Source organism: Muscardinus avellanarius (genome assembly GCF_963383645.1).
Source record: "Muscardinus avellanarius genome assembly, chromosome: 12".
NCBI lineage: Eukaryota > Metazoa > Chordata > Mammalia > Rodentia > Gliridae > Muscardinus > Muscardinus avellanarius.
Genome location: NC_137798.1, coordinates 6,680,543 through 6,707,759, shown reverse-complemented (window position 1 = coordinate 6,707,759; position 27,217 = coordinate 6,680,543). Strand labels below are relative to the sequence as shown.

The window sequence follows — 27,217 nt, the reverse complement described above, 5'->3', positions numbered from 1 at the left end:
CCTGACGCTGGCCAGGCTTCCAGACCACCATGGGCTGTCTCGGGGACTCCCAGAATGAGCTCATCCTCGCACACCTCTGCTAGCCCACCCCTCACCAAAGTCCCCCAAAGAACAGAGCCCTGAACTCCCCAAACTGCCTTCCTCCTCTTGAGCTGGCCCGCATTCTCTCTTGAATGTGTATTTCTTCCCTTTCCCCAAATAAACCTCTGCCATGCCTCTGACTGGCAGTGCTGAAACTCTTCTCTGTCACGTTAGCCAAGGCCCCTGCAGACCTGCGTTCCTGGGCTGAGGGCTCACCTGACAAGACAGTGAAGACTGTTTATGTTATGTGGGTCTTCAACAGTTTTTAAAGAACCAGATGACTCCAGGCATATCCCAGGACAGTGGCTCATGCCAGTAATCCCAATACTTAAAGAGGCTGGGGCAGGAAAACTACAGGCTCAAGGCCAGCCTCAGCAACTTAGCAAGACCTTATTTTAAAACGAAACAAGGCCGGGCGTGATGGCGCACGCTTGTAATCCCTGTGCTTGGGAGGCAGAGACAGGAGGAGTGCGCAGGTTCGAAGCCAGCTGCCGAGCTGGCTTAAGAGACCCTGTTTCCAAAAAATAAAAAAAATAGGTCTGGGAGTGTAGCCTGGAGGTAGAAGGGCTTCCAGGAACCCCAGTACCGCAAAAAAAAAAAAAAAAAAAAAAAAAAAAAAAAAAAAAATTGGGGGCGTAGGTCAGAAGTAGAATGCCCCTAGGTTCAATTCCCAGTACAAAAGGCGGGGGGCTGGGTGTGCGGTTCAGAGGTAGAATATCCCCCGGGTTTAATCCCCAATGTCACAAAACTGATTAATTAATACACCCTAAAATAACCCCAAAATTTAGGCAGTTTAACATATTTTAAGACAGACATTATACACTAGGAAACAAAAAGAGAAATAACCAGAAGCATGGAATACAGGAAGAAAGTCACCTGCAGATAGGGAAGAACATGGGAAGGAAGTCACCTGCAGATAGGGAAGAATACAGGAAGGAAGTCACCTGCAGATAGGGAAGAATACAGGAAGGAAGTCACCTGCAGATAGGGAAGAATACAGGAAGGAAGTCACCTGCAGATAGGGAAGAACACAGGAAGGAAGTCACCTGCAGATAGGGAAGAATACAGGAAGGAAGTCACCTGCAGATAGGGAAGAATACAGGAAGGAAGTCACCTGCAGATAGGGAAGAACACAGGAAGGAAGTCACCTGCAGATAGGGAAGAACATAGCAAACAAAAACAAGCACTTTCTTTTTGCAGAGCATCTTAACAGTTCATTTAAAGCAGGAGGAGAATTATTAAATTTCTATCAGTGTACTATTTTTTCCCGGTGCTGGGGACTAGACCCAGGGCCTTGCACCTGCAAGGTAAGTGCTCTACCACTGAGCTACACGCCTCAGTCTAAATACACTACTCCTCATTCAGTCTAACGACATATCCTCTAATATGTTTAATAGAAATCAATTATTTTGCTATATTTGTTCATGTCCAGATACAGACTTATTAAAGAATCAAATTTCACCCTAGAAACAAAACCGATCTATAATATACAAATGGGTAACGATGTGTTACTGCCTATACGACCACAGAGTAGTTCTTCACTCAAACCACGTGCATTTACTAAATGCTGGCACTGTGTTGGGTCAGGGGAGGAGACAGACACTTAAAAACATACTTTATAATCACAGTGCTTATTCTCTGGAAGGGAAGATAACACTAAGGACGTGAATCATTGTGCTAATAACCGTAATAAGGGCTACAAATAGGAAGCAGAGGGCACCAGGAAAGCACTTAACCAGGAAACCTGGCCTCATCTGGGAGGTTTCCTTAAGGAAGCGACCCTTCCGTAGAGAGCGGAAGTCTTCCTAGAAGATGGCCAACAGAGAACAGGGAAGGATGGAGCAGGGAGCGCGGTACACAGGGAGCCCTGGAGGACGCCGAGAGTCTGGCACAGCCGAGGCTGTGAAGGACATCACTGTGCTAGGGGCCGAGGGGTAACAAAGGCAGCGGCAGGCACCCAACGGCCAGAAGGCACTGCAAACCCTCAGCCCAAGGTAAGGGTCGTGAGCTTCAACTAGTGAGTCACTGCCAGCCATTGAAGGACGAGGGAATGGCAGCGAGGCACCCATTTAACCCATGTTGTCCCATTGTTCACGATAGAAAATTCTATAAAGATTTAAATTTAGCAAGAAATATTAACCTATTCTAATGCACTTGTGTCATCAAAATATTTGAAGAATTGAGAACTTAGAGACTTAATGGGCTCCAAGTATGGTAAGGGTCCAGGAGGAAAGTGCTGACTGGGGTGGCAGCGGTGGAGGGGCAGAGAAGTGGACTTCACTCCGAAGCCTGCAGCTTCCTTTAGATCTAAGCTCATGAGAGGCTTACGACCTGAAGGGTTTAGGTTCTGTGGGGTTCTTGGCTTTTATGGGTGCCGTATAGTCTCACATAATGCAAATCACGATGACTTAACGTGCACAGAGTATTGGTGCCTCCACTTCCCCGCCTCCCAATACCGAGAGCCCAGACTGACGATGGTTTCTCACATGCATACACATAGTCAGTGGTGGTATTTGCACTAGTGAACCTCAGTTAAGGACCATTTGTATTTTAATTCATTCACACTGTTATCAACACGTGTTCCAACTGTTGTACCATGTGTTCTAGGTCATCAGACAAAACTGAACCTTCTCTCGAGTCTTTATTTCCTGACTGTGTGTGTGTGCGCACGCGTGTGTGTGTGTGCGTGTGTGTGCGGTACTGGGGATGGAACCCAGAGGCACTCTACCTCCGAGGTACACCCCTGGCCCTATTTTTTAGTCGGTATTTTGAAACGGTCTCCCTGAGTTGCAGAGGGCCTACGTAGCCGAGGCTGGCCGCGGACGCGATCCTCCTGTCCCGGCTCCCGAGTGCGGGGATGACAAGCGCGCCACTGCGCCGGTTCTGGCTGTCTAAATCTATGCTTCTAGTCTTCTTACAGTTGTTGTGGCCACTCCTCCGAGCATCCTTTGCAGGCTTTTTCTCCTTTATTCCTGCATCTTAACGCTTGAGGATCCTGAAATCTACCTAGAGTCCCACTCTTTTCTCTATTATACATTTTTCCCTTAGTTAATTTCACCCAGGCCCATAACTTTAACCACCATTTTGGGGTTAATGAATTCAAACACTGTAGCTCTCGATTCGCCTGTTCTGTTTTTTTGTTGTTGTTGTTTTTGTTTTTGTTTTGTGGTACTGGGGTTCCTGGAAGCCCTTCTACCTCTGGGCTACACTCCCAGACCTATTTTATATTTTTATTTGGAAACAGGGTCTCCTAAGCCAGCGCGGCTGGCTTCGACCCTGCGCGATCCTCCTGTCTCCGCCTCCCAAGCGCGGGGATTACAAGCGTGCGCCACCACACCCGGCGCCCGTTCTGTTGGACATCTTAATCTAGATGCATCATAAACTCTGTCCTAGCCACTGCACTCCAGCCAAGGGTGAGAATCCAGCCATCAGACATCCTTATTTAAAACCTTTGCCCTGCCAGGCATGGTGGCACACGCTTATAATCTCCACGCTTGGGAGGCGGAGACAGGAGGATCGCGTAAATTCGAAGCCAGCCGCACTAGCTTAAGAGACTCTGTTTCCAAATAAAAATATAAAATAGGTTGGGAGTGTAGCCCAGAGGTAGAAGGGTTTCCAGGAACCCCAGTACCACCAAAAATAAAAATAAAAAAATAAATAAAACCTTTGCCCTTAGCCAGGTGTGGTGGCACACACTTGTAATCCCAACATTCGGGAGGCTAAGATTGGAGGATTGCAATTTGCGGACAACCTCAGCTATTTAGTAATGCCCTTCACAACTCAGTGAAACCTTGTTTCAAAAAAAAAAAAAACTAAAAAAAAAAAAATAGGGCTGGGGGTGTAGCTCAGAGGTAGAATGCCCCTGGGTTCCATCCCCAGCACTGCCAAATCTTTTCCCTTGATCAGAGCACCCAGTCCAGTCCTGCCAGGATCCCTAAGGAGCTGAGATAATAAACATTACAGGGCTTTTAAGAGGGTTTTGGGCGCTGAGCCCAGAGGTGTTCTACCTCTGAGCCATACCCCTTTTAGTCTTTTATTCTGAAACAGAATCACATTAACTTACTGCACGCTGGCCTCGAACCTGCAATCCACCGGGCTCAGCCTCTCCAGTACTGGGATTATAGGTAGGGACCACTTCATCAGGCTCACACATGTGGTTTCAAAGTGCTACTTTTGTGATCATTTGTTACACAAGAAAAAAAACTAATACAGCCTAAAAACTAATACATGGCAGTATGATTCTAAAAGGGTAATGCTATTACCAAAAATACTTAAAATACTAATAAAAGGTAATGGCAATATTAAAAAGGTAATAACTAATACAGTATGGTAAGATTCTAAAAGGGTAGCTTGGGGAGAGCCACACGAAGAAGATATTTAGGAATAAGAAAAACCATGCTGTTCTCTGAGGGAAGAAGCTTTACAGGTTGAAGGAACAACTTGTATAAAAACCGTGAGGTGACGTCTACTCTGGCAGAGCTGCGTTTCCTGGGGGACACAGGCTATGGAGGTATTGACAGCCAGGATGAGGACGGACAATGATCTGATCCCGACTGGCTTTATTAGTTCTATCTCCTTTGTTTTAAAATTCTAGTTTTGTGGGGGTTTTATTTTCGCTTTTCTCTTTATCTTTTCGGAAAAAAAAAACTTTAAAGTTTGCAAACAAGATCATGGGTGATTCTGCTTCTGCTTCTATTCCTAAGAATTCTCCCCTTGAATATATATTTAATAAGTAAAAAGCAAAAATAAGAGATTTAGACTGTCCTATACTCATGTGACTTGAGTTTTTAATAACTTTAAGTTTGTTGGTAAAATCAAAACAAGAGATGTCATTTAAAAATAACACATTTTGCCTTTCTCAGGTTAAGCCAATTACTATTCTATTGTCTTCCTAGTAGATATTTAAATTGCAATGTTCACTGTCTTTTTTAGATTTTGTTAAAATAATGGCTAAAGTACTGACTGGCTATTAAAATGGGTAATTAGGTAAATATAAGTAAATAAATCGTGTCTAAATAAGCTAAAAGCTAAACATCAAATGCCAAATATAAAGTACATATCTCTGACCACGGATGTGTATATATCTAAGAGCAAAATGTGCCGCGTATCTCGGTTCATCTAAATAGTTCATAAGAGCTTATAAAGGTCAAGGTGTGTGAGTTTCACATACGTGTGAGCTAACCAACAAGTGATCTCTTTATGCAACGTGCACTGTATTTATATCTTAAGTTACTAAAACTTTTGTCATCTATGTTTAGTACCATGCACAGATACAGCATTGTGACTTGGTTTACATCTTTTTGCCTTGACTGAGTAAATGTCCTATTATTGTATAAGAGAGATACAACTGTCTATCAGGTTTATTTCTGATTAATAATGCTGTCCTCTAAGATTACAAAAATCTAGAGCTATTTGATCTTTTGTGAATACTGCTACCCTACATAGACCTGTAATTATAGTCACCTTACTCAGCTAGTCCGGTATAAAAAAGTAGGTCAATTTTCAGAGAACCCTGATGGATATATTTATTCATGGGTTTCAAAACCTGGCTATTATGTTTGGTCTAACAAAAGTAAGGAGATGCATATCTTGCTGTGTTCCTGGAACCTCAGACTCTCAATCTGTAACAGTGTGAGATGGAGCCACGGGTTCTTGTTTTTAGATAATTTTAGAAGAAAAAAAAATAGAACTGTTCTGCTGTAAGCTTAAGCAATTTTTTATTACAAAGGTAGAAAGAAGGGGCAAAGCATTAAAGCACTGCACCAGAGGGATGCAGTGGAGTAAGACACTGAAGTTTTGAATATAGGACAGTTTTTATAAAGATTTAATATCTTTTATCTTGCTTAACCAATAGTCTTCCTACCTGGACACAGGTATGGATCCGCCCATCCTCTCCAGTACAAGTCTTTTGATAAGATGATGAGGATTCATTTATCTTACACCCTGCTTGACCAAAAGCCTTCTTCCTGTAGGCCTGCCCTCTCTCTGGTGCAGGCCCAAGCCTTTGTTAAGACCAAAATGTGTTACTTGATTATCAATGTCAGGGGTCACATGGTATCTGCCTTCTCTGAGGAAGACCTGTACCATCTTCCTGCAACCTTGGGGAGTTTTAGCCTATCTGCTAGAAGTTATTTATTATGTAAACCTTACTTAAAATACGAAGGCCCTGGGCTACAACTCTGCTGTGTTCCTGCTAATCACTTTGGTGTAGGGAACTCCTTTTCCTGCCTGAATGCCTGCTCAGCACCCAACCTCTGACTATATTCTATATTTTGGAAATTAATACCAAAGCTATTTTCTAATACATTTTGAAATTAGTACCAAAGCCATTTCTCAATACTGGCACAAATCAGTTTCAAATTTGGCCTCTGGCATTTTCTTCTTTTTTTTTTTTTTTTTTTTTTGGTGGTACTGAGGTGGAATCCAGGGGCTTTCTACCTCTGGGCTATACTCCGAGACCTTTTTTATATTTTATTTGGAAACAGGGTCTCACTAAGTTGCTGAAAGCCTCACTAAGTAGCTGAGGCTGGCTTTGAACCCGTGCGATCCTCCTGTCTCAGCCTCCCAAGCGCAGGAATTACAAGCGTGCGCCACCACGCCCAGCTGGCCTCTGGCATTTTCAACAACAGAGACAAGGCAGACAAAATTAAGCACTAGAGGAGACAAATGCAGACACAGGGACAAGCCCATTTCATTGCCCTGGTATCGGGTAATAAGTCCCTGCCCTCTCAGAGATAGCAAAGGTTCCTTCCTGAGAGAGGGAAAGGAGCTAGAGGCCTGGCACCTGCCATTATTGCAAAGCGCCTGGGAAAGTGTCAAGGACTGCCCTGAGTGGAGTCCATCCACATCTGTGCTGTGCCACCTCTGTAAAGAGGAAAACACTGGGAAGCGTGAGTGCCTCACCTCTGAAGGGAAGTGAGGTCCTCTGCTCCCATCATGAGGATGCCCGAGGCTGGGCAAGGCCCCCTCCGATCAGCCCCCTAGCCAGCTGGACATCCCAACAGAGGTGCTTGGGTGACTCTGGACGTGGCAGGTAAAGATACTGATTTTCTTTTAGATATGGGGCTTAGTTCTCTGCTCACTTTGTCTCTCCTAGAAGTCTTTTCTAAAGAGACCTGTATTATAACTGGGGTTGACAGCACCCCAAGGCCAAATAGAGTTATAATCTCTTGTAAAAAGATAATTACATCCACTCTTGTATGTTAGCAGGCCTGACCCTAATGATCAGCTTCTAACTCAGATGTGGAATGGCTTACTGATGGGAACAGCTACATGATGAAAGTCAAACATCAGGCCACACAGTAGTGAGCTTCAGGAGGAGAGAGGAAAAGCCACTTCCTCCGAATACCTCAGAGCCCGGATTACACGTGCTGCCCATTAACTATGTTAAAAGTACGACCAAGTGATTGCTTACTCAAAACCTGGAAAAAGGACTCACCCTTAAACCAGCTTCTCCAAAGTAAGAGGGTCCTTTCCACAGTTGGTAAACTAGAGGGACACGATTCAGGGAATCACCTGTCTCTCATGAGACTTCACAGGAACAAGGCCTAAACTCAGGAGTAAGCCTCAGACACTGAGAAGACCTGAGAGCACGCTTCCCGTGAGCCTTTGGAAGACCTAGAAGTATTATTCAAAAGGACCAAGAAGACTGCACCAGGATAAGCTTTTAAAGTGCCTGTTGGATGTGTGGGCTAGTACCCACCTCCTCTCATCTACATTACCTTGGTGGATGCCCCCCTGTGCAAAAATGATTGGTTAACACCGTGGTGGGATCAAAGTTCTATTTTCTTGGCCAGTGTACTTTACATCTGTATGCCCTGCTGTCATCTGACTTCTTGTTGTCTATGGCTAATATCTCCCTTTTTATGCCTCTGTTCCAGAACATCAGAGGATGATGGTTTTACAGCCAACAAAAAGACCTACCCAGCAGCCCTCATCTTTCAATTAGTCACTAAGAGGCTTTCAGTTCCTGGATGGGCACAGTCAGCACCCCACTGCCAGCTGAGGGGAAATTACACAAGTCGGACCTTTGTCCTTCAGCAACCTTATGATTAAGGCACCAAAAGTCTCAGTGGGGGGAAATGAGGAGGCAGAATAGAGGAAATAAGACTTTAGGTAGAAAAGGAGACAGACTGAGAAGGAAGGAAGCATAGTTTTTGTACCAGTATTGGGAATGGCCTAGGAAGATTTGAGAAAGCTCTCATTATTAATAGATATATTTCAAAAATAATTGTGTCAAAATGGCGGCAGACCTGAGGAAAGAAAGACTTGGTTTCGGTTTCAGTCAGGAAGCAAAACAGCTATTGAAACTTAAATTAACCTAGCTAAAGGTAATGAGCAAGTCCATAGGACAGGGGAACTAGGACGTCCCTATCCTCATTCTAAAGACAGGTTTCCATAATAATTGGATAATCTAGCCAGGATGGGAGGAGGGGTCGACCTTCCTGAAAGGAGACACCTTGGTGGGGGAGGAGCCTTACAGGGATGTTTAGTAGTAAGGATTACTTAGTACACAAGATGGAGGCCATGGGTATAAAAAGTCCTGTCCACATGTTGCATCTTTAGTGGGGCATTCATTTGAACCCCCCCCCAGGCCATCCTTGCATGGGGCTCTAACTGTCTTCTGTATTTTTATCTTTTTAATAAACTTTTAATCTTCAGCAGAAGTCCAGGCTAATGTATATTTATTATCCTTAGCTCAGGACAAGAACCCACGTTTTTTTCTGTTTTTGTGGTTTTTTTGTGTTTTGAGGGAAATTGTGTCCGAAACCCTAACAGGGGTCCTTGGGGACAGTTTCCCCAAAACCATATCATCACAAACCAAAACATATTCTCAAAACCTAACAGTTTAAAATCTGGAAAGCCCCAGTGTGGTGGCGCACGCTTGTAATCCCCGCACTTGGGAGGCTGAGACAGGAAGATTGTACAGGTTCAAAGCCAGCCTCAGCTATTTAGTGAGGCTCTCAGCAACTTAGTGAGACCCTGTTTCCAAATAAAATATTAAAAAAATAGGTCTGGGAAGGTAGCCCAGAGGTGGAAAGCCTCTAGGTTCCACCCCCAATACCACCAAAACAAAAAACAAAAAACAAAAAACTGGAAAGGCCATCATCTCTAACTCTTCTAGGGTGTCTGCCAGCAGAAACCTCAAAAAGCCCAAGTTCTTAATCACAATGGCCCCTTTTCCCCACCTGAAATTCCTGAGAGCCTAGTAAAAAAAAAAAAGGGGGGGGGCCAGGAGGAGGACCCTGGTCAGACACCAGCCTCTCAATCCCCTCCTGTGGGCCTGAAGACTCAGAAGACGTCCAGACCTCCACTGTGGAACCACCAGCTCATGGAAGTGCTATAAGAACTAAAGCAAGCCGCAAAGGCTCTCGCTGAGCTCAGACACTGTCCACCTGCCTCCCCTCGGACCTCACTGGCCTAAGTAAAACCTCTGCCTGTATCTCTGGCTGGTGCGTGGTGAAATTCTTTTTATCACGTAAGCCAAGAAGCCACAGAAGTTATTGTGTTTTCCCATGAGAACTAAAAATACTTAAAAAATTACTGAAAGGTAATATTAAAAGGGTAATAACTAATAGAGTATGGAGAGATTCTAAAAAGGTAGCTTAGAGCCGGGCGCGGTGGCACACACTTGTAATCCCAGCATTCGGGAGGCTGAGACGGGAGGATCATGGTTCGCAGGCAGCCTCAGCTACTTAGTGAGGCCCTCCGCAACTCAGTGAGACCCTGTTTCTAAATTAAGAATAAAAATAGGGCAGGGTGTAGCTCCGAGGTCGAATGCCCCTGGGTTCCATCCTCAGACCCAAAAAAATAAATAAATAAAAAATAAAATAAAAAAGGGGGTAGCTGAGGAGAGCCTCAGAGAGGGGGCGACATCTAAGAGAGAAGCCCTGCTGTGCCGAGGGGAGGAGCTCTGCAGGCTGAAGGAACAGCTAGTGCAAACCCTGAGGTGGGACACCCCCTCTGCTGAGAAACAACACGAGACCTAGCTGGCTCCAGTGGAAAGCGCAAGGAGACAAGAGCAAGGAGAGCTGGCGCAGGTGGGGCCTGGGACTCGCCCCAGCCTGACCCCAGGCCCTTCAGCCATTTCCCACACACTGGGCCCCAAACCTAACCTCCAAAGGAAGAGAAGACATGAAACTGATTACACTACCAGAGGCAGGATCCAGGAAGCACAAAGTACTTCCCACACATGGCCTTACCTCTCTCTCTCAGTGGGCAGAGGGACCAGCTGGGCCTACGCTGCCTGGTTTGTGCAGAGACGACCCTGCCTTGTCTTGTCTCCTGGTGGGGAGGGACTGGACCCACTGATTTGCAAACACTTTCCAATTTCCGTTTTTCTTCTCTGCAGATCCTGCCAGATAGGGAAGGGAGGAGGGGTCTTCTAATTTTCCCTAGCCTAAGTCTAAATTCTTAACTATTACTATTTCCATGGCTCTGACTACTCTTTTCCCATACCACTTGGGAAGCTGAGATGGGAGAATCACAGGTTCAAAGCCAGCCTCAGCAACTCAGTGAGGCTCCCATCAACTTAGCAAAACAGTGTCCAAATAAAAAATAAAATACGGCTGGGGTGTAGCTCAGAGGTAGAACACCTCTGGGTTCAATCCCTAGCACCACAAAAAAAGAAAAAAGGGAGTGATGGTACCTGTTAAGTATGAAGCACAGCAGGCCATCTTAAAGACTCAAGTCTTTCAGAAAGAAATGGGAAATTTTTTGACAATTCTAAACAGAAGAGTGACATAATCTGATGCGCACGCGCGTGTGTGTGTGTGTGTGTGTGTGTGTGTGTGTGTGTAAGTGGGGATTAAAACCAGGGGTATTCTACCTCTGAGATACACCTCCAGCACTATTTTGTTTTTATTTTGAAACAGGGTCTCACTAGATTGATGAGAGTCTCACTGCTGAGGCTGTCCTTGAACCTGCGGTCCTCCTATCTCAACCTCCCGAGTACTGGGATTACAAGCATGTGCCACCATGCCTAGCTATAACTCACATTTTAAAGATTACTCCAACTACTGGTTTGAAAATACAGGAGCACAGTAAAAACTTGGGGAATCATCATATTGAAAAATTAACATATATAGCCAGGTGTGGTGATGCACGTTTGTAATCCCTGCACTTGGGAGGTGGAGACAGGAGGATCGCGCAGGTTCGAACCAGCCTCGTTGGCTTAAGAGACCCTGTTCCAAGTAAAAATATGAAATAGGTCTGGGAGTGTAGCCCGAAGGTAAACGGGTTCCATCCCCAGTACCACCAAAAAAAAAAAACCTTAATATAAAAACCAGGCATGGTGGTACACATCTGTAATCCCAGCTACTCAGGAGGCTAAGGCAGGAGGATCACAAGTTCAAGGTCAGCCTCTGCAACTTAGCAAGACCTTGTCTCAAAATAAAAAGCTAGGTATACAGATCAGTGGTAGAGTGCCCTGGTACATCCCCAGTACTGCCAAAGAAAACCAATTAATAGTAAGAAATGCAAGTGATAAAGGATGGTCACTTGTAAAGTGCGGTACTAATGTGACACTGTGATGAAACACACAACCATGTCACTCTCAAAACCACAGGACGCACACGCCAGGAGTAAGCAGACTGTGGATACATGCTGAAGGCAGAGCTGTAAGAGGAACAATTAAGAAGAACGAGGGTGGTTAAGATCGGGGAGACGGAGGCAAAGACAAATTCATGTCATCAGCATATAAAAATAGCGTTTAAATAATAGCATTTGCAATCAGCAGACAGGATCACCAAGAATGAGTACAGTCAGAGAAGAGGCCCCAAAATGGGCCCTGGGTGTTACAACGCTTAAAAGTAGAGATCAGGTAATACCAGAAATTAAGGAGAGGCAGCTGGAGTTAAAAATAAGCAGAGCACAGAGGATTTAGGGGCAGTGAGAACACTCTACACGATACTATGATAGACTGAACCATATCGCTTCTTCAAAACCACAGAATGTACGTGCCAAGGGTGAACCCGCTCTGAGGAGGTACCGACTACGGGGAGTGACAGTCTGTCAAGGTAAATTCATCAACTACCCCCTCCGGGGGGAGGGCGGACAGGGGGAAGCTCTGCCTGTTTAGGGGCAGCGGGTACGAGATTTCTCTGTACCTTCCTCTCAATTTTGTTATAAACCTAAAGCTGCTAAAAAAAAAATTTAAATACATAAAAAATAAGGTTAAGGCTTTAAAAAAAAAAAGGGAAGTAAGCAACTGTGCTAAATCATGCCGATAGGTTAAGTAAGAATAAACCACAGAGCTCGGTAGCAGGAACTCTCTAATGACATTCCGGAGGGTGGCGGGGGTGGCGGGGGGGGGGGGGGCTCAAAGTCTACGTGGACAGCCAGGCGGAATCAGCCCACAGCAGGCGTTAGGTCCTTCGAGGACAGGGAACGTGGCAGGAGCTGGAGGGGAGCGTCCAGAACGTCAGCCCCGTCTGTTTGCCAGCTTGCCTGCTTACAATGAGCACGACATGGCACACTTATGGGTGCTGTATGAGTCATCTTGGGCTGCCCTAACAAAGTAAGAAGCACTCCTGGCTTCAACAACAGGAGCGCATCTCCTCCGGTTCTGAGATCGGGGTGCCAGCCTTGTTGGATTCTGGGGGCCCTCCTGGCTTGCTGATGGCCACCTTCCCACAGTACCCTCACACAGGAGATGGAGCTATCTCTTGTGCCTCTTCTTATAAGAGCACTAAGCTTATCATAAAGGTGGACCCACATTTATGACCTTATCTAAACGAAGTCATCTCCAAATACCATCATCACACTGCAGGTAAGGCTCCAGCACACGGACGGGGAAGCGGGGACACGCACGCCGTTTCTAACAGGCTGATGCGATGAGCTAGCGGAGAAGGGGAAACTGAAAAGGCAACGGCGACCGCGGCATCCCGGGGAAGAAGAGCACACAGATCTGGTGTGCACAGAACGGAAGGCGTGGCCCGACACAAAGCGCAAACGGCCATCCGTGGGGAAAGACGGGAAGGAGAGAGGAGATCAGGCACCGATGTAGGAGGTGAACTGACTCAGGAGCCCGGTGGAAGCTTTTCAGTGTCCTTGCTGACTGCACTTGTTTTCTCAGGCAAGAACCTGCAGTAAACAAACGATGAAGCAGGTGGCTGGACTGTCGTCAGGGGAGCCACCAAGACCCAGCGGCACAGAGCTCGTCTTAACTACCTACCAACACAAAAAGCAGAGTCCACGCACTCTCCCACAGCCAACAAAACTCCCAGAGACTATTCTAAATGAAAGGTTAAAACCAGGTAAGGGGGTGGGGGAAACTCCCTGAAAGGGGGATGGCAAGGAAGAAGTACCAGGCTATACCAGACTGAGGAGCGAAAACTGTCTCCTCTGGGAATTTATAAACACTAAATGGGCTTTGTGATAAGCAGGTGTCTAACAGAAGTACATAAACCTTTTCTGGAAAATGCACACTCAATCTGGGCCCCCGAGAGTCTCCACAAGTACAACTCAGTAAATATTCCTTCAGTGAAATATAAAACCAGTCTTGCTGGACATGGGGGCACACACCTATAATTCCAGTCCTTGGGAGGATGAAAAAGGAGGATCCCAAGTTCGTTGCCAGCCTCGGCAACTTAGTAAGGCCCTCCACAACTTAGCAAGATCCTGTTTCAAAATAAAGAATAAAAAATAGCTCTAGGGGGCCGGGCGTGGTGGCACACGCTTGGGAGGCGGAGACAAGAGGATCGTGCAGGTTCAAAGCCAGCTTCGCTGGCTTAAGAGACCCTGTTTCCAAATAAATATATATATAGGTCTGGGAGTGTAGTCTGGAGGTAGAAGGGTTTCCAGGAATCCCAGTACCACACACACAAAAAAAATAGCTCTTAGGGGTGTAGCTCAGAGGTAGAATGTCCTTGGATTCAATCCCCAGTATCACAAACACACACACACACACACACACACACACACACACACACACACACACAGAGTTAACTGATTTTAGTGCTTTGCTATCCAATATCTGGGTTAAAACCGCAGCTTTCTCTCTTACTAGTTCTGTATTATTGGGATAGCTCCTGACCTGTAGTTCCTCTTCTGTTGAATAGAATACTGCCTGTCCCATAGACTTATAAAGACAGAGCCTTTGTACACAACTCTCAATAATCGGTAGGTGTTGTTGTAACATTGCTGGTAGTTAAAGGTTTTACTTAACAATAAAAATAAAAGCTGTTACCACCAATAACTCCAGTACCATCTTTGTCTTCCCCACAGAGGAGACCCAGACTCTAATCTGTTCTCTGGACAATGTATGGATCAAATAATGACCCACAGTAAAGGTTTGTTTAGAATGATGATGAAAATAATACAGAAAAAAATTATGGAGTTAATAAGCCCTTGGAGGATAATAATAAAGCTAACGTTAGAGGAAAATCTCTAGTGTTGAATGTATACAACAGGAACAAGAAGACCGGACATCCATCTAAAAGCTTGAGGAAAACAGTTTAAGAAATGCAAGAACAAAAAAAAAAAACTAATAAAACCGGAAACAAACACAATACAGATATTCTACAAAATCAAAAGTTGGTTCTTTAAAAAGACTCATAAAGCCAGGCATGGTGGCGCACGCCTGTAATCCCTGCGCTTGGGAGGCGGAGACAGGAGGATCGCGCAGGTTTGGAGCCAGCCTCACTGGCTTAAGAGGCTCTGTTTCCACATAAAAATGTTAAAAAAAAAAATAGGTCTGGGAGTGTAGCCCGTGGGAGTGTATACCGGAGGTAGAAGGGCTTCCAGGAACCCCAGTACCACCAAAAAAAAAAAAGACTCATAAAAATGATAAACCTCGGTGAAATGAATCAAGAAAAACAGAGGGCATGGTGGCACACGCTTATAATCCCAGCACTTGAGAGGCTGAGACAGGAGGATCGGGGTTCGCAGCCAGCCTCAGCTACTTAGGCCCTTAGCAACTCAGTGAGACCCTGTTTCAAAAAGAATAAAATAGGGCTGAGGGTGTAGCTCAGAGTAGAACGCCCCTGGGTTCTATCCCTAATACCGCAAGAAAAACAAAGAGGGAAAGCACAAATAATAACAAAAGTTATTAAGAAAAAATCATACATGTATTATAAATATTAAGGTGCTTTGCACAATTTTTGACAGTAAATTTAGAAATTTAAATAAAACTGACAAGTTCTAGGTTAAAGATAATTCACCAAAACTGGCATTAAAAAATACAATATCTGGCCGGGCGTGGTGGCACACGCTTGCAATCCTTGCACTTGGGAGGCTGAGACAGGAGGATCGCATAGGTTCGAAGCCAGCCTCAGCTGCTGAGTGAGACCCTGTTTCCAAATAAAGTATAAAATAGGTCTGGGAGTATAGCCCAGAGGTAGAAAGCCCCTGGGTTCCACCCCAGTACCACCAAAAAAAAAAAAAAAAAATACGTATCTGAATAGCCCTCTAACCATTTACAGCTGAATCTGACAGAGAACACTCTTGTTTTAGATACTTCACCAAGAAAAACAGGTTCCCATGTGGTATTGGGGACTGAACCCAGGGCATTTTACCTCTGAGCTACACACCTCCAGCCAGCAAATATTTAAGAATAAAACCATACCAATATTATACAACATTATTCACAGAATAAAAGATAGCTTTCCAACCGTGTGTGTGTGTGTGTGTGTGTGTGTGTGTGTGTGTGTGGTACTGGGGGTGGAACCCAGAGGCTTTCTACCTCCGGGCTATACTCCCAGACCTTTTTTATATTTCATTTGGAAACAGGGTCTCACTAAGTTGCTGAGAGCCTCACTGAGTAGCTGAGGCTGGCTTCGAACCCGTGCGATTCTCCTGTCTCAGCATCCCAGGCGCAGGGATTACAAGCGTGCGCCACCACGCCCGGTGAGAACCAACTCATTTTTACATGGCCATTATAATATTGTTAAAATCTGTCAAGTATATTAAAAAAAATACACAAGTTCAAGACCAGCATGAGCAGCATGGCAAGACCGTATCTCAAAAAAAAGAAAAACTTCCTACTTCAAGAAGTTCCTACTTCATTGGCTAAATCTCATGCTAACATGTAGATCTCTCATAAATCTTAAAAGATTCGCAATCCAATCCAAGAAAGATAGTAATTATCAAGTTGAGATTCTTCTATAGACACAAGGTTTAACATTTTGAAAATCAGTCTATGTATTTCATCTTATTAAAAGGTTCAGAAAAAATATGTCTGTTTCAAAAGTATTAAAGTTCAATATCGTTTATGATTTCAAAATAATCCAAATAAACTACAAATAAGAGGGAACTTTATCTGAAAAAAGGGAATCTATAATAAACATCTACAGTAAGCACCTTTCTTATTGGTGACACAGTGAGAGGTAGCCCTTTGAAATTGGTAATAAGAAAAAGATACCCTTTATCACCATTGTTATTCAATATTATACCAGAGGTCCTACACACTGCAGTTATAAAAGAAAATAATATAAAACACAAGAGTTATAAAATGTGAATTAGAGTGCTCATTGTTCATAGATAATTATATACACAGAAAACCCAGGGGAATTTACAGAGGAATTGTTGGAATTTATGGGTATAGTAAGATTGCTGGATAATCTTAAAATAATCACATTTCTAATATACCAGTAACGATTATTATATAAAATTTATACATAATGATGTCATTTATGACAGCATCAAAAATATCCAATAACTAGGGGTGAATATAGTGTTTAAGTTTCCTACATGAAAAATTATAAAACGTTACTGAGAAAAACCGAAGAACGAAAGGCTATTCACAGATGGGAAAGCTAAAGAAAGATATCAATTCTTCACAAACTGACCCATGGAGTCAGTGCAGTGCTAGTCAAAGTTATAAGAGGTTCTCTGTTCATTTACTGTATGAACTTTGTAAAGTTTATTCTAAAATGTATATGAAAATGTAACAGACGAAGAATAGATAAGCAAAAGCAGTGTGGGAGGGCTTGTTCTACCAGACTTAACTTAAAAGCTACAGCAGTAAGACAGGTAGTACAAGGATAAACCAACGCACTGGAGAAAAGAGCCCGAAAAACACCCACAGAAATGTGGATACTGGATTTTGTAACAAAAGTAGCTACACAGAACAAAGGATAAAAGTGACTTTGCAATAAACTGTGCAGGACAACTGGATATCCACATAGGAAAAATAAACTTGTCTCTGCTAGCTATACCTAAAAGCTATTCCACATAGGTTCTCAACCTAAATGTGACAGACAAAACATATGATGACCTGATTGTATAACAGGAGTTCCTAGCTGAGGTCCTCTGACCAGAATTCAAGCTATAAAAGACACTTGAACATCTACACCATCATGCCTTGGCATTCTGCAAGGCCAGTCCACATGGAAGCATCGACAGCTCTGCCTGCAGCTTTCTAAGAACTGGCTGAGTGCCGACCATCGGTCCCATGCCCTCACCAGCTCTCGGAGGATCGCTGAGCTATGTGAGGAACAGTAAGACATAAAGAACAACACAATGTGAGTAGGAAACTGGATTCCAGAGCACCCAAAGATTTAAGTATTATCAGGTGCCCTCAAGGCCTGCCTCAGAGCTAGTATGTTACTTGTGATTACTCCCCATGTTACTTACTTACTATACTTGAATCCTTGACTCAAAGTCTACTTCTGGAGAAACCAAGACAACTAGACCCAGTGGTACCATGAACTTGGATGGAGACGAATGATTATTTTTTTATTTTCCTAATTACTAACTGAAGGAAATGGCTCAATAAACAGAAGTACTACATGTGACTGCCTTAGAAATCGGAAATAATTTCCGACAGCTGCGTATCTCAAAATAGTTCCTTCTCTACCCATCTTTACTTGAAAATTGTTAGATCTTAGAACCAGTACCAAACTTCACAACTGTAATTTCCTGTCTATAATGTTGTGCAGTTTTCCTGTCTATAATATTCATGCAACTACTGAGCAACTACCTCTGTGCCAAGTGGTTCCATAATCACAGAAGAATAAATTTGAATGTTTCACAAGAGATTAAATCAAAAAGCCAGGGTGAATTCTAGTGTTCTTGGAAAACCTAGTCTTACTTTGACTTTAGTAGTGAAAACTTGTATTCCATATATAACAATCCAATTAAATTTTAATTTGTCCATATTTTGGACCTAATTTTTGTTACTGAATGCATTTATTAAAAGTATATAATTTCTATTATCAAAAATTTATTTTTAATATCATGAAGTTTTATATATATATTGTGGGACTGGGGATGGAACCCAGGGGCATTCTACCTCTGAGTTACGTCCCCCGCCCTATTTTTTATTCTTTTTTTTTCCAGTAGTACTGGGGATGGAACCCAGGGGCCTTCTACCTCCGGGCTATACTCCCAGACCTATTTTATATTTTATTTGGAAACAAGGTCTCTTAAACCAGCTGAGGCTGACTTCGAACCTGCTCGATCCTCCTGTCTCAGCCTCCCAAGCACAGGGATTACAAGCGTGCGCCACCACGCCGGGCTTTATTCTTTATTTTGAAACAGGGTCTCACTGAGTTGCAAAGGTCCTAAGTAGCTGAGGCTGTCCTTGAACCACGATCCTCTGGTCTCAGCCTCCCAAATGCTGGAATTACAAGCGTGCGCCACCATGCCCAGCTTGAAGTTATATTTTAATAATTTATTTCCTTTTAAAGTTATACATTTTATTTTATAGTTTTGAAATCATCTCATCTTACTGGGCAGAAGGTTAGATAGGCTTTACTAAATTTCCAAAGAGATTCTCAGCACAAAAACAAAACTTAAGCAATTCTGGTCTTAAAAGATTATATAATACAGAAAAATCCTCAGAATCTCAAGGCAGAAAAAAACTTTTTAAAAAAGAATTTAAGCTAGGCGTGGTAGGTAGTGCATGCCTGTAATCTCAGACCTGGGGAAGCGGAGACAGGAGAGCACAGGTTCAAAGCCATTCTCAGCTACTTAGTGAGGCTCTCAGCAATATAGTGAGACCCTGTTTCCAAATAAAAACTAAAATTCAGGTGCGGAGGGGTGTAGAATGTCTCAGGGTCCAATCCCCAGTACCACACACACACACAAAAAAAGAACTTAGATATTTTTTTAAATAGAACTCTTAACTAGGAGTGGTGGTGCACACCAGTAGTCCCAGTAGTTGGAAGGCTGAGACAAGAGAACTGCAGATTCTAGGCCAGCATCAGGAACTTAGTGAGGGAAAATAGAGGCAGGTGTGGTAGTGCATGCCTGTAACCCCAGTACTTGGGAGGCTAAGACAGGAGGATCACAGGTTCAAAGCCAGCCTCAGCTACTTAGTACCACACACACCCACAAAATAAGAAAATACAAGACAGACTAACATATTGACAACACATATAAATGATATATAAATGAGTACATTAAGAGCTCCTTAAAAAATCCTATCAGAGGCTGAGGCAAAAGGATCACTTGAATCTAGGAATTCTAGGTCAGCCTTGTTAACATCTGCCTGGATAATACAATGACATCCCATCTCAAAAAAAAAAAAAAAAAAAAAAAAAAGGAAGGAAGGAAGGAAAGAAGGAAGGAAGAAACCTAAAAGAAAATAGCAAGGCCTATAATAAACAAAAAGATACTCGTATTCAATGGCAACAAAAAATGTAAATTAAAGTCATGCTACTCTGAGGATGTGTTATTGTGAGAATTCGATGCAGTGAATACTCACGCACTACAGGGAGAAGTGTAAACTGGTCCGAATATCTTGGAAGACAATTTAGAGTTATTTGGTAAAGTTGAAAATGTACAATACCCAAATTTTGCCCAGGTTTACCAAGAGTTACATGAATATTCATTGCACAGCTATTTGTCACTGCAAACGTCTTTTTTTTGTGTGTGGTCCTTGGGGTTGAACCCAGGGGCTTTCTACCTCCGGGCTACACTCCCAGACCTATGTTATATTTTATTTGGAAACAGGGTCTCAATACATTGCTGAGAGCCTCACTAAGTAGCTAAGGCTGGCTTTGATCCTCCTGTCTCAGCCTCCCAAGCACGGGGATTACAAGCGTGTGCCACCACGCCCGGCTGCAAACGTCTTAAAAAAAAAAAAAAAAAAAAACTCTCTGCCCATCATTAAAAGGATAATTGGGGTTCATTTATAAAGTGGAATATTATAAACTAGTAGAAGTGAATGGACCATATATAGCATTAACATGGATGACTCTCACAAACACAAAATTGAGTACAAAAGTCACAGATAAAGCAAAATCTATGATACAAAGCTGCAGAAAGCTAATTATATTATTTGGACATTTACTGTTGACACTTTTTTTTTTTCTTTTATGTAGCACTGGAGACTGACCCCAACTCATTCTACCTCCCAGCTACACCCCCAGCACTTTTTTTTTTTTTTTTTAGGTCTGGGTATGGAACCCAGGGGCATTTGACCTCCAAGCTACATCTCCTGCTCTATTTTTATTCTTTTTATTTTGAAACAGGGTCTCACTAAGTTGTAGAGGGCCTCACTAAGTAGCTGAGGCTGTCCGCGAACCACGATCCTCCTGTCTCAGCCTCCCAAATGCTGGGATGACAAGCGTGTGCCACCAAGCCTGACTCTTACCTTTTATTCTTTATTTTGAAACAGGGTCTCAGTAAGTTGCCAAGGGCCTCACTAAGTAGCTGAGGCTGGCCACGAACCTGTGATCCTTCCGTCTTCAGTTAAGTAGTGGTTTGTTGGTTCATTATTTATTATATTGCATATTAAGTGTAATATATACTTTAGTACTTATACAAATTTTTATAATTTTAAAAGAACATTCAGAGAATAAGAAAAACTCTTAGAAATTAAAAACATAATAGCAGGAAAAAGATTAAAAAATTCAAGCTGAATAATCTCCCAGAAATTAAAAAAAAAAGATGAAGAGATGGAAATAGGAGAAAAACAGTAAATTCGAGGATGGTGAGAGAAGAGACACACATCTGAGTAAGAAGGGCCCCAGAAAGAGAAAGAAGAAAACACAAGGAAGTAGAGAAAACAGTCTCCTAGACTGAAGAACACGAGTCTTCAGATTAAACAGCTCCAGCACAGAGCCTGCACAAAAGAGGTTCCATTCCTTAAAGATAAGTATTGAAGCATTTCGGGGTGACTGACTCATACCACACACATCATGATAAAATTTCAGGACTCAAGTGACAGGGGAAAAAATCCTCAAAACCTCTGTAGCTGGAGATGGGGACAGAACAGGCAAACTGGCACTGTACTTCTCAACAGCAACACTGGAGGTCACGAGGCAACAGAGTCATGATTTCAAAAGCTCTGAGGAGCCCGGGATGGTGGTGCACGCCTGCAATCCCAGTACCTGGGAGGTTGACATAGGAGGATTGCTGGTTTGAGGCCAGCCTCACCAACTTACTGACACACTGTTTCAAAATAAAATAATAAAATGGGGTTGGGGGTGTAGCTTAGAGGATGAAAGCTATTGGCTTCCATCCCCAGTATCAAAAAACAAAAATCCCTAAGGGACAATGATTTTCAGCCAATTGTATGCAAGTCAAATAAAGATTAAGAGCAAAAGAAAAAAAAAGGTTCAGACGCACAAGGCCTCAAAAATGTTTGTTCTTATTTATCTTTTCTCAGGAACCGACTGGGGGACATTGCCATCAAGGAAAGAGAAAGATAAATAAAGATCATTAATAAAAACAGAATTTGACAAAGAAGAAAGGCAACGGGAATTTCCAAGGCTGGCACAAAAAAATTAAAAAATTCCCAAAGCGCTAGTTCTGCTGTTTTACACTGGGAGAGAAACTAAACCCAATGTGAGCACAGAGAACACGTTTCCTGGGAACTCACGCGGGTTACACCGACAGGCAATGCAAAGTGTCGGAAATTCTGAGGATGAACTAGGTGTAGAGAAAACTAAGCAAAGAGCAAAGCAAAGCAACTCCTAACCGCAAAGTAATGATTAACTCTGAAGAGTATTTTATACAATTAATGAGATGGATAAGAAATACCAATTTACCCTGATATGAGACACTGCCCCAGGAAGATTAAAGACAGGGAAGTAAGCGTGGGTGTGTCAAGCGCGGACACGGGTGAGGGCCGTCACGGCAGCTACACAGCTAATGCCTGTTTCCACAATTGGAAGGTAAGAAACTGGGCAGGGGAAAATAATCAAGAAACAGGGATATCAGCAACTTATTTAAGAACAGGAGAGAAGACGCCGAACCCTCGGGGTGAGGAGTAACTGGCTCTGGGACTGGAGGTAAGCGGGCAGAGCGAAGCAGAGGACGCCGCCGCTGCTCCTTGTGGGCCGGCAGCACAACTCCTTCTTACCACAATGATGTCGGCTGCTTATGAACACAGCGAGTTTTCACACTGTAAATGAGCAATGGTCAGAGCAACAGTAGCAGCCATCACTCCAAGTGCCCTTCCCTGTGAGGAAAACCCCAGGTCCTTTCTAAACTTTTTTTTTTTTTTGGTGGTACTGGGGTTCTTGGAAGCCCTTCTACCTCTGGACTACACTCCCAGGCCTATTTTATACTTTTTATTTGGAAACAGGGTGTCTTAAAACAGCACGGCTGGCTTCAAACCTGTGCGATCCTCCTGTCTCCACCTCCCAAGCGTGGGGATTACAAGTGTGCGCCACCACGCCCGGCCCTTTATAAACATTTTTTCCTGTGCCGGGATCAGAGCCAGGGCCTCACGCACGCTAAGCCACTGAGCTCCTTCCCCAGCCTCACAAAGACCGTTACTATTCCTCAGGCCCGCTGCAGGGGGAGATTACCCCAATTTTACAATGAGAATAGATATGAATAAAGAATATCTTTCGTTGTTCTATTTGTGTCTTTTGTTTTTTGGCTTTGTCCTTTACCTTTCCAGCAGTAGCAAAATATTCACCGTCAGGAGACCACTCCATCAAATGTATAGATACTGACGTTCTAAAATAAAACAAACTCAAACAGTTAGCATTTTTACAATCTGGCAGTTTTTAACCTTTAAAATATGATCACAATAAGACTTTTATAACATCAAAGTCATAGTCATCAAAACAAGAGTTTTTAGCTCCCTACATATACACATATATTACCTTCCTAGGAACATAAGTTAAAACTAATCAAAGCTCTCTTTGGAAAGAAGATGTGAGTAATGCACGTTCGGGCTACCTCCCCACAGCACCCAGGGCTGAGCGCAGCCCCTACCCTGGCTACGGGCTCCTCCTCACCTAACCCTACTAACCAGTGCTAATGGAGCAGCCATCCTTCCACTGCAGAGTGGCTGGCAGCTTTCACCACCTCTCCCCCTCCCCATCCACAGCGCATCCACCAATGAGCAACTCTTCCATGTCAACCCTGTCAACTCAAGCCACGGAAGATACCCACATCCTTTCTTGAAACAATTAACTGTGGCATAAGTTGAAGAATGGCATTATAATGGGTTTGGGTTCTGAAAAGTCTACTCTCCAGTCTTCTGAATGCAATGTTACCATCAAAAAATAAAGATCTTTGTAAAAGGGAACATAATTGAGGAAGCATAGTTTTAAATTAGTGAATGTAACAACAGAGTTAGACACTAACTTGCACTGCCAGACGCACTTCCAATCATTTAAAACAGGAGGAATTTTATTATCAATTTCTTCCTCCTCTTCCAGAATATCACCTCCTGGAGGAGCCCACAACTGAATAGAATCAGTTGCTGTCAACAATCTGTTATCTGAAAGTTAAAGAATTTTCTGGTTAATAAGCAAGGATTATCGAGGGAAAGAAATATACATTTGGGCTTCTGCTTGGGTCTATAAACAATTATGTAAAAATAAGCAACGCTGTCTGTGAGAAACACTTGGAGTGAACCTATTTAAAAGCATCCCCCAGAAGAAAAGAAAAAACAGAAGACTTAAGAACAAAAGAGAAGAGCTGACGAGCAAAGCACTATGGTCTGTCGAGCCAACGTAAAGACAGTGGCAAAGCAGAGTGAGAAGCCCCGAGTCGCTGACATTTACAGCACAAAATGCTCTCGGGACATAATTCGTATCTCCAAACTAGTGACACTTGTTTTCTTCATGGAATATAAAATTAACTCTCATTAATTTTGACTGTAAAAGGGGACAAGAGCTATTTACTATCTTTAGAGGTTTCTAATCTTTCAAAATGAATGAGAGTAACTTTCGAAAACAAATAAGAAAATAAGGCGGCGGTGTTTTGACCCGTTTTATTCATTGCCTGCTTCTTAGTAACTACAGTATGAACGGGTGCAGCGCAGCTGACTGAGCACACACACCACGGCTCTCAGAACCCTGAGGCCAAAGAGCGCGGTGGGCTCAGAGCAAAGCGGGCGTGCAGGAGGAGGCAGGCGCGGACAGGTACCACACTGACCACTGTACTGCCAAGATCACTTCAGTTGGAGCTATACATCTAAAACACTCGCAATTAGACATCTAAAACATTTACATTTATTTTTATAATTTAAGCAATATTGCTAAATACCTTGAGGGTCCCATGCTAAGTTGTATGTCACAGAACTCAGAAAAAACTGCCCAGTTTTAAGCCATTGGCATTTGAGTTGCTGAAATACAGAGAAAGAAAAAAGAAAAGGTTATGTTCTTAAAATATCCCAAATCTTTACCATTTTCAACGTAAGACTGTATGATCTGATAAAGATGCCAATCTTTCACTATTATCTTCATGTATTGTTTTTATAGTAACTCTCAACAGTCCCTTAGTATTTATTCCACACGATGAGCTGCTCACTGTACCCGTTCTCAGAGGCTTCCTTCAGTGTCTACAAATACATTTTTACACTTAAGATAGCCATTCCCTCTCTTCTCCATCTGCAAATTCCTATGCTTTCTATTGAGATCTAGAGAAATTATCACTGCTGCTAGGAAGCCTTCTCTGACATCCTGACAGAAAACACTTACACATTCTGCCATTGTGACCCAGACCACAGATACCATAGTACTTGTTTATATATCTAACTGTCTTATTAAATTGTAACTATTCAAGGACCAGAACTATGCCATAATAATTTTTGTATCTTTAGTGCTTAATGCTTGCTACAAAGATGCTCAAAAATGTTTAATAAAATAAATGCATAATGATATCATAATCCTATGGACTCACTGTCTAAAAGAAAACTAGATATAACTCCCAAGAAATGAACAGATTTGGACTATATGACATATATAAAATCTGTAAGTTGATGATATTTGAATAATTTCTACATATTTTTCTTAATATTTTCACTATAAAAGGTAATTTAAAGTTTGAGTCAAAAGCCTTTCACATGAAATCCAGCACTCTACATAAACAAGTGTAGCACTTCTTTGTTGTATACAAATACAAAATGTCCTAGCCGGGCGTGGTGGCGGGCACGCTTGGAATCCCAGCATCGGGAGGCTGAGACCGGAGGATCACGGTTCGCGGACAGCCTCAGCTACTTAGTGAGGCCCTCTGCGACTCAGTGAGACCCGGTTTCAAAATAAAGAACAAAAAAAATAGGGCTAGGGGCGTAGCTCAGAGGTTCCACCTCCAGACCCGCAAAAATAAATAAATAAAAATAATACAAAATGTCCTTTTATGAAAACATAGTGTAACATAAAGTCATGTCATTTTAGGCAAGTCATATATCAGCTGTCTGGCAAGTACAAACATCTACTAACTAAATAACTTATGCATGGTGTCTTAACTACTTGTAAGTTTACTTTTTTTACTTTATCTTATCTTTGCAGTGCCCTGGATGGAACCTACAGCCTTGGACATGCCTGGTCAGCACTGTACTTATCTGATAAGTGAACTTTAAGCCTCTAACTCCATTCAACAAATATTAAGCAAACCTACTTCGTTCCAAAAATTATACTAAGTACTTGGGATGCATCAGTGAACAAAAGAAATGAAATACTCTATATTCCTATGAAGCTTATATTCTAAATAGCAAACAACAAACAGAAACTAAAAATAATAAAAATTAATAAGTAAACAAGATGAATGCTATGGGAATACATTTGAAATGAAAAGATAGAGGAATAGAAGTTGTTGTTTTTTTGGGGGGGAGATTGGTACTGGGGATGGAACCCAGGGGCATTCTGCCTCTGAGCCATACCCCCAGCCCTACTTTTTATTCGTTATTTTGAAACTGGGCCTCACTGAGTTGCGAAGGGCCTCACTAAGTAGCTGAGGCTGTCTGTGAGCTGCAATCCTCCTGTCTCGGCCTCCTGAATGCTGGGATTACAAGCGTGCACCACCACGTCTGGCTTAGAAGTTGTAATTTTTAAAAGAGTGGTCAAAGTAGACATCATAGAGTAAGTATTATTTAACAAAGACCTGAGATCTGTGTGACTGTAGAAGCTAGCCCTGAACCCTCTGAGAAAAACATCCCAAAGAGAACAAGCAGCGAAGGCAAAGGCCCTGAAGTAGAGGCTGAGCGAGGAACAGGAACGGCCAGCAGGGCTGCAGCAGGATCACAGCCAGAACAGCAGGCGGCTCTGAGGGGAATGAGAGGGGTGTGAGGAAGGGAGCTGGGTCGGGGTCTATTCTGAAGGCTTTGGATCCAAGAGAAATCAGAGCCATTACGGAGTTGGGAAGACCCGAATATCCTCATCTGCTCTGTTCAGAGTCAAGACAGGAGAAGGGAGGAGATCAGGAAACCAGAGATTAGACAAACAACCTAAAGCGGATGGGCGCGTGGGTCCCCAGGACAGCCCAGCCCCATCCCCAGGAGAATTGTACCATTAAAGCTGATACCACTCATACTGGACTTTTCTCGTGGTTAAACTGCACGCCACGCTCAGACTTTACATCTGGTGCCGAACCCCTGTCGGACTCTTATCCTTTAATCTGCGCCGCTGAATTCACCACCGGGATCTGCCTGCCGCCTGGGCGGCCTTTCGACAGCGGGCCCAAGAGGAACCGCCGCTTTTTTCACTGGGCCGCCACACCCACCTCCGAACCTCCACCTTCCCACTGCCTCTGCGCTCACAGCTCCGGCACTCCCCACGCCAGCATCCCGCTCTTCCCAGCTTCTGCTTCAGCCCAGACTCTACGCACTACCTGGACCCCGGCCCTGACTCTGGCCCTCTTGCCCACCTGGTCGGACCCGTGGGGGCGCACACCACAAGGCCGGGTCTCAGAGACTGCCAGGTGCCTGGCACATGGACCCGGTAACCATGCCATTCAACCGGCGGCCTATTTACCTAGGAACACACTCGCCCTGGGAGCCGGCAGC

The 27,217-nt window shown here is 43.4% G+C and overlaps 1 protein-coding gene across 7 annotated transcripts in view; it reads right to left on the bottom strand.

Moving 5' to 3' along the window:
- DMXL2 (Dmx like 2) overlaps nucleotides 1-27,217 on the bottom strand; it is a gene marked incomplete at both ends in the record, with an annotated part of 137,160 nt that overhangs the window by 82,820 nt on the left and 27,123 nt on the right. For all 7 annotated transcript variants that reach the window (XM_080706727.1, XM_080706728.1, XM_080706729.1 and 4 more), the window contains 3 exons: nucleotides 22,872-22,938; nucleotides 23,575-23,710; nucleotides 24,481-24,559. In XM_080706727.1, the coding sequence (XP_080562853.1) occupies nucleotides 22,872-22,938; nucleotides 23,575-23,710; nucleotides 24,481-24,559 (282 nt within the window). The remainder of the gene's footprint in view (nucleotides 1-22,871; nucleotides 22,939-23,574; nucleotides 23,711-24,480; nucleotides 24,560-27,217) is intronic.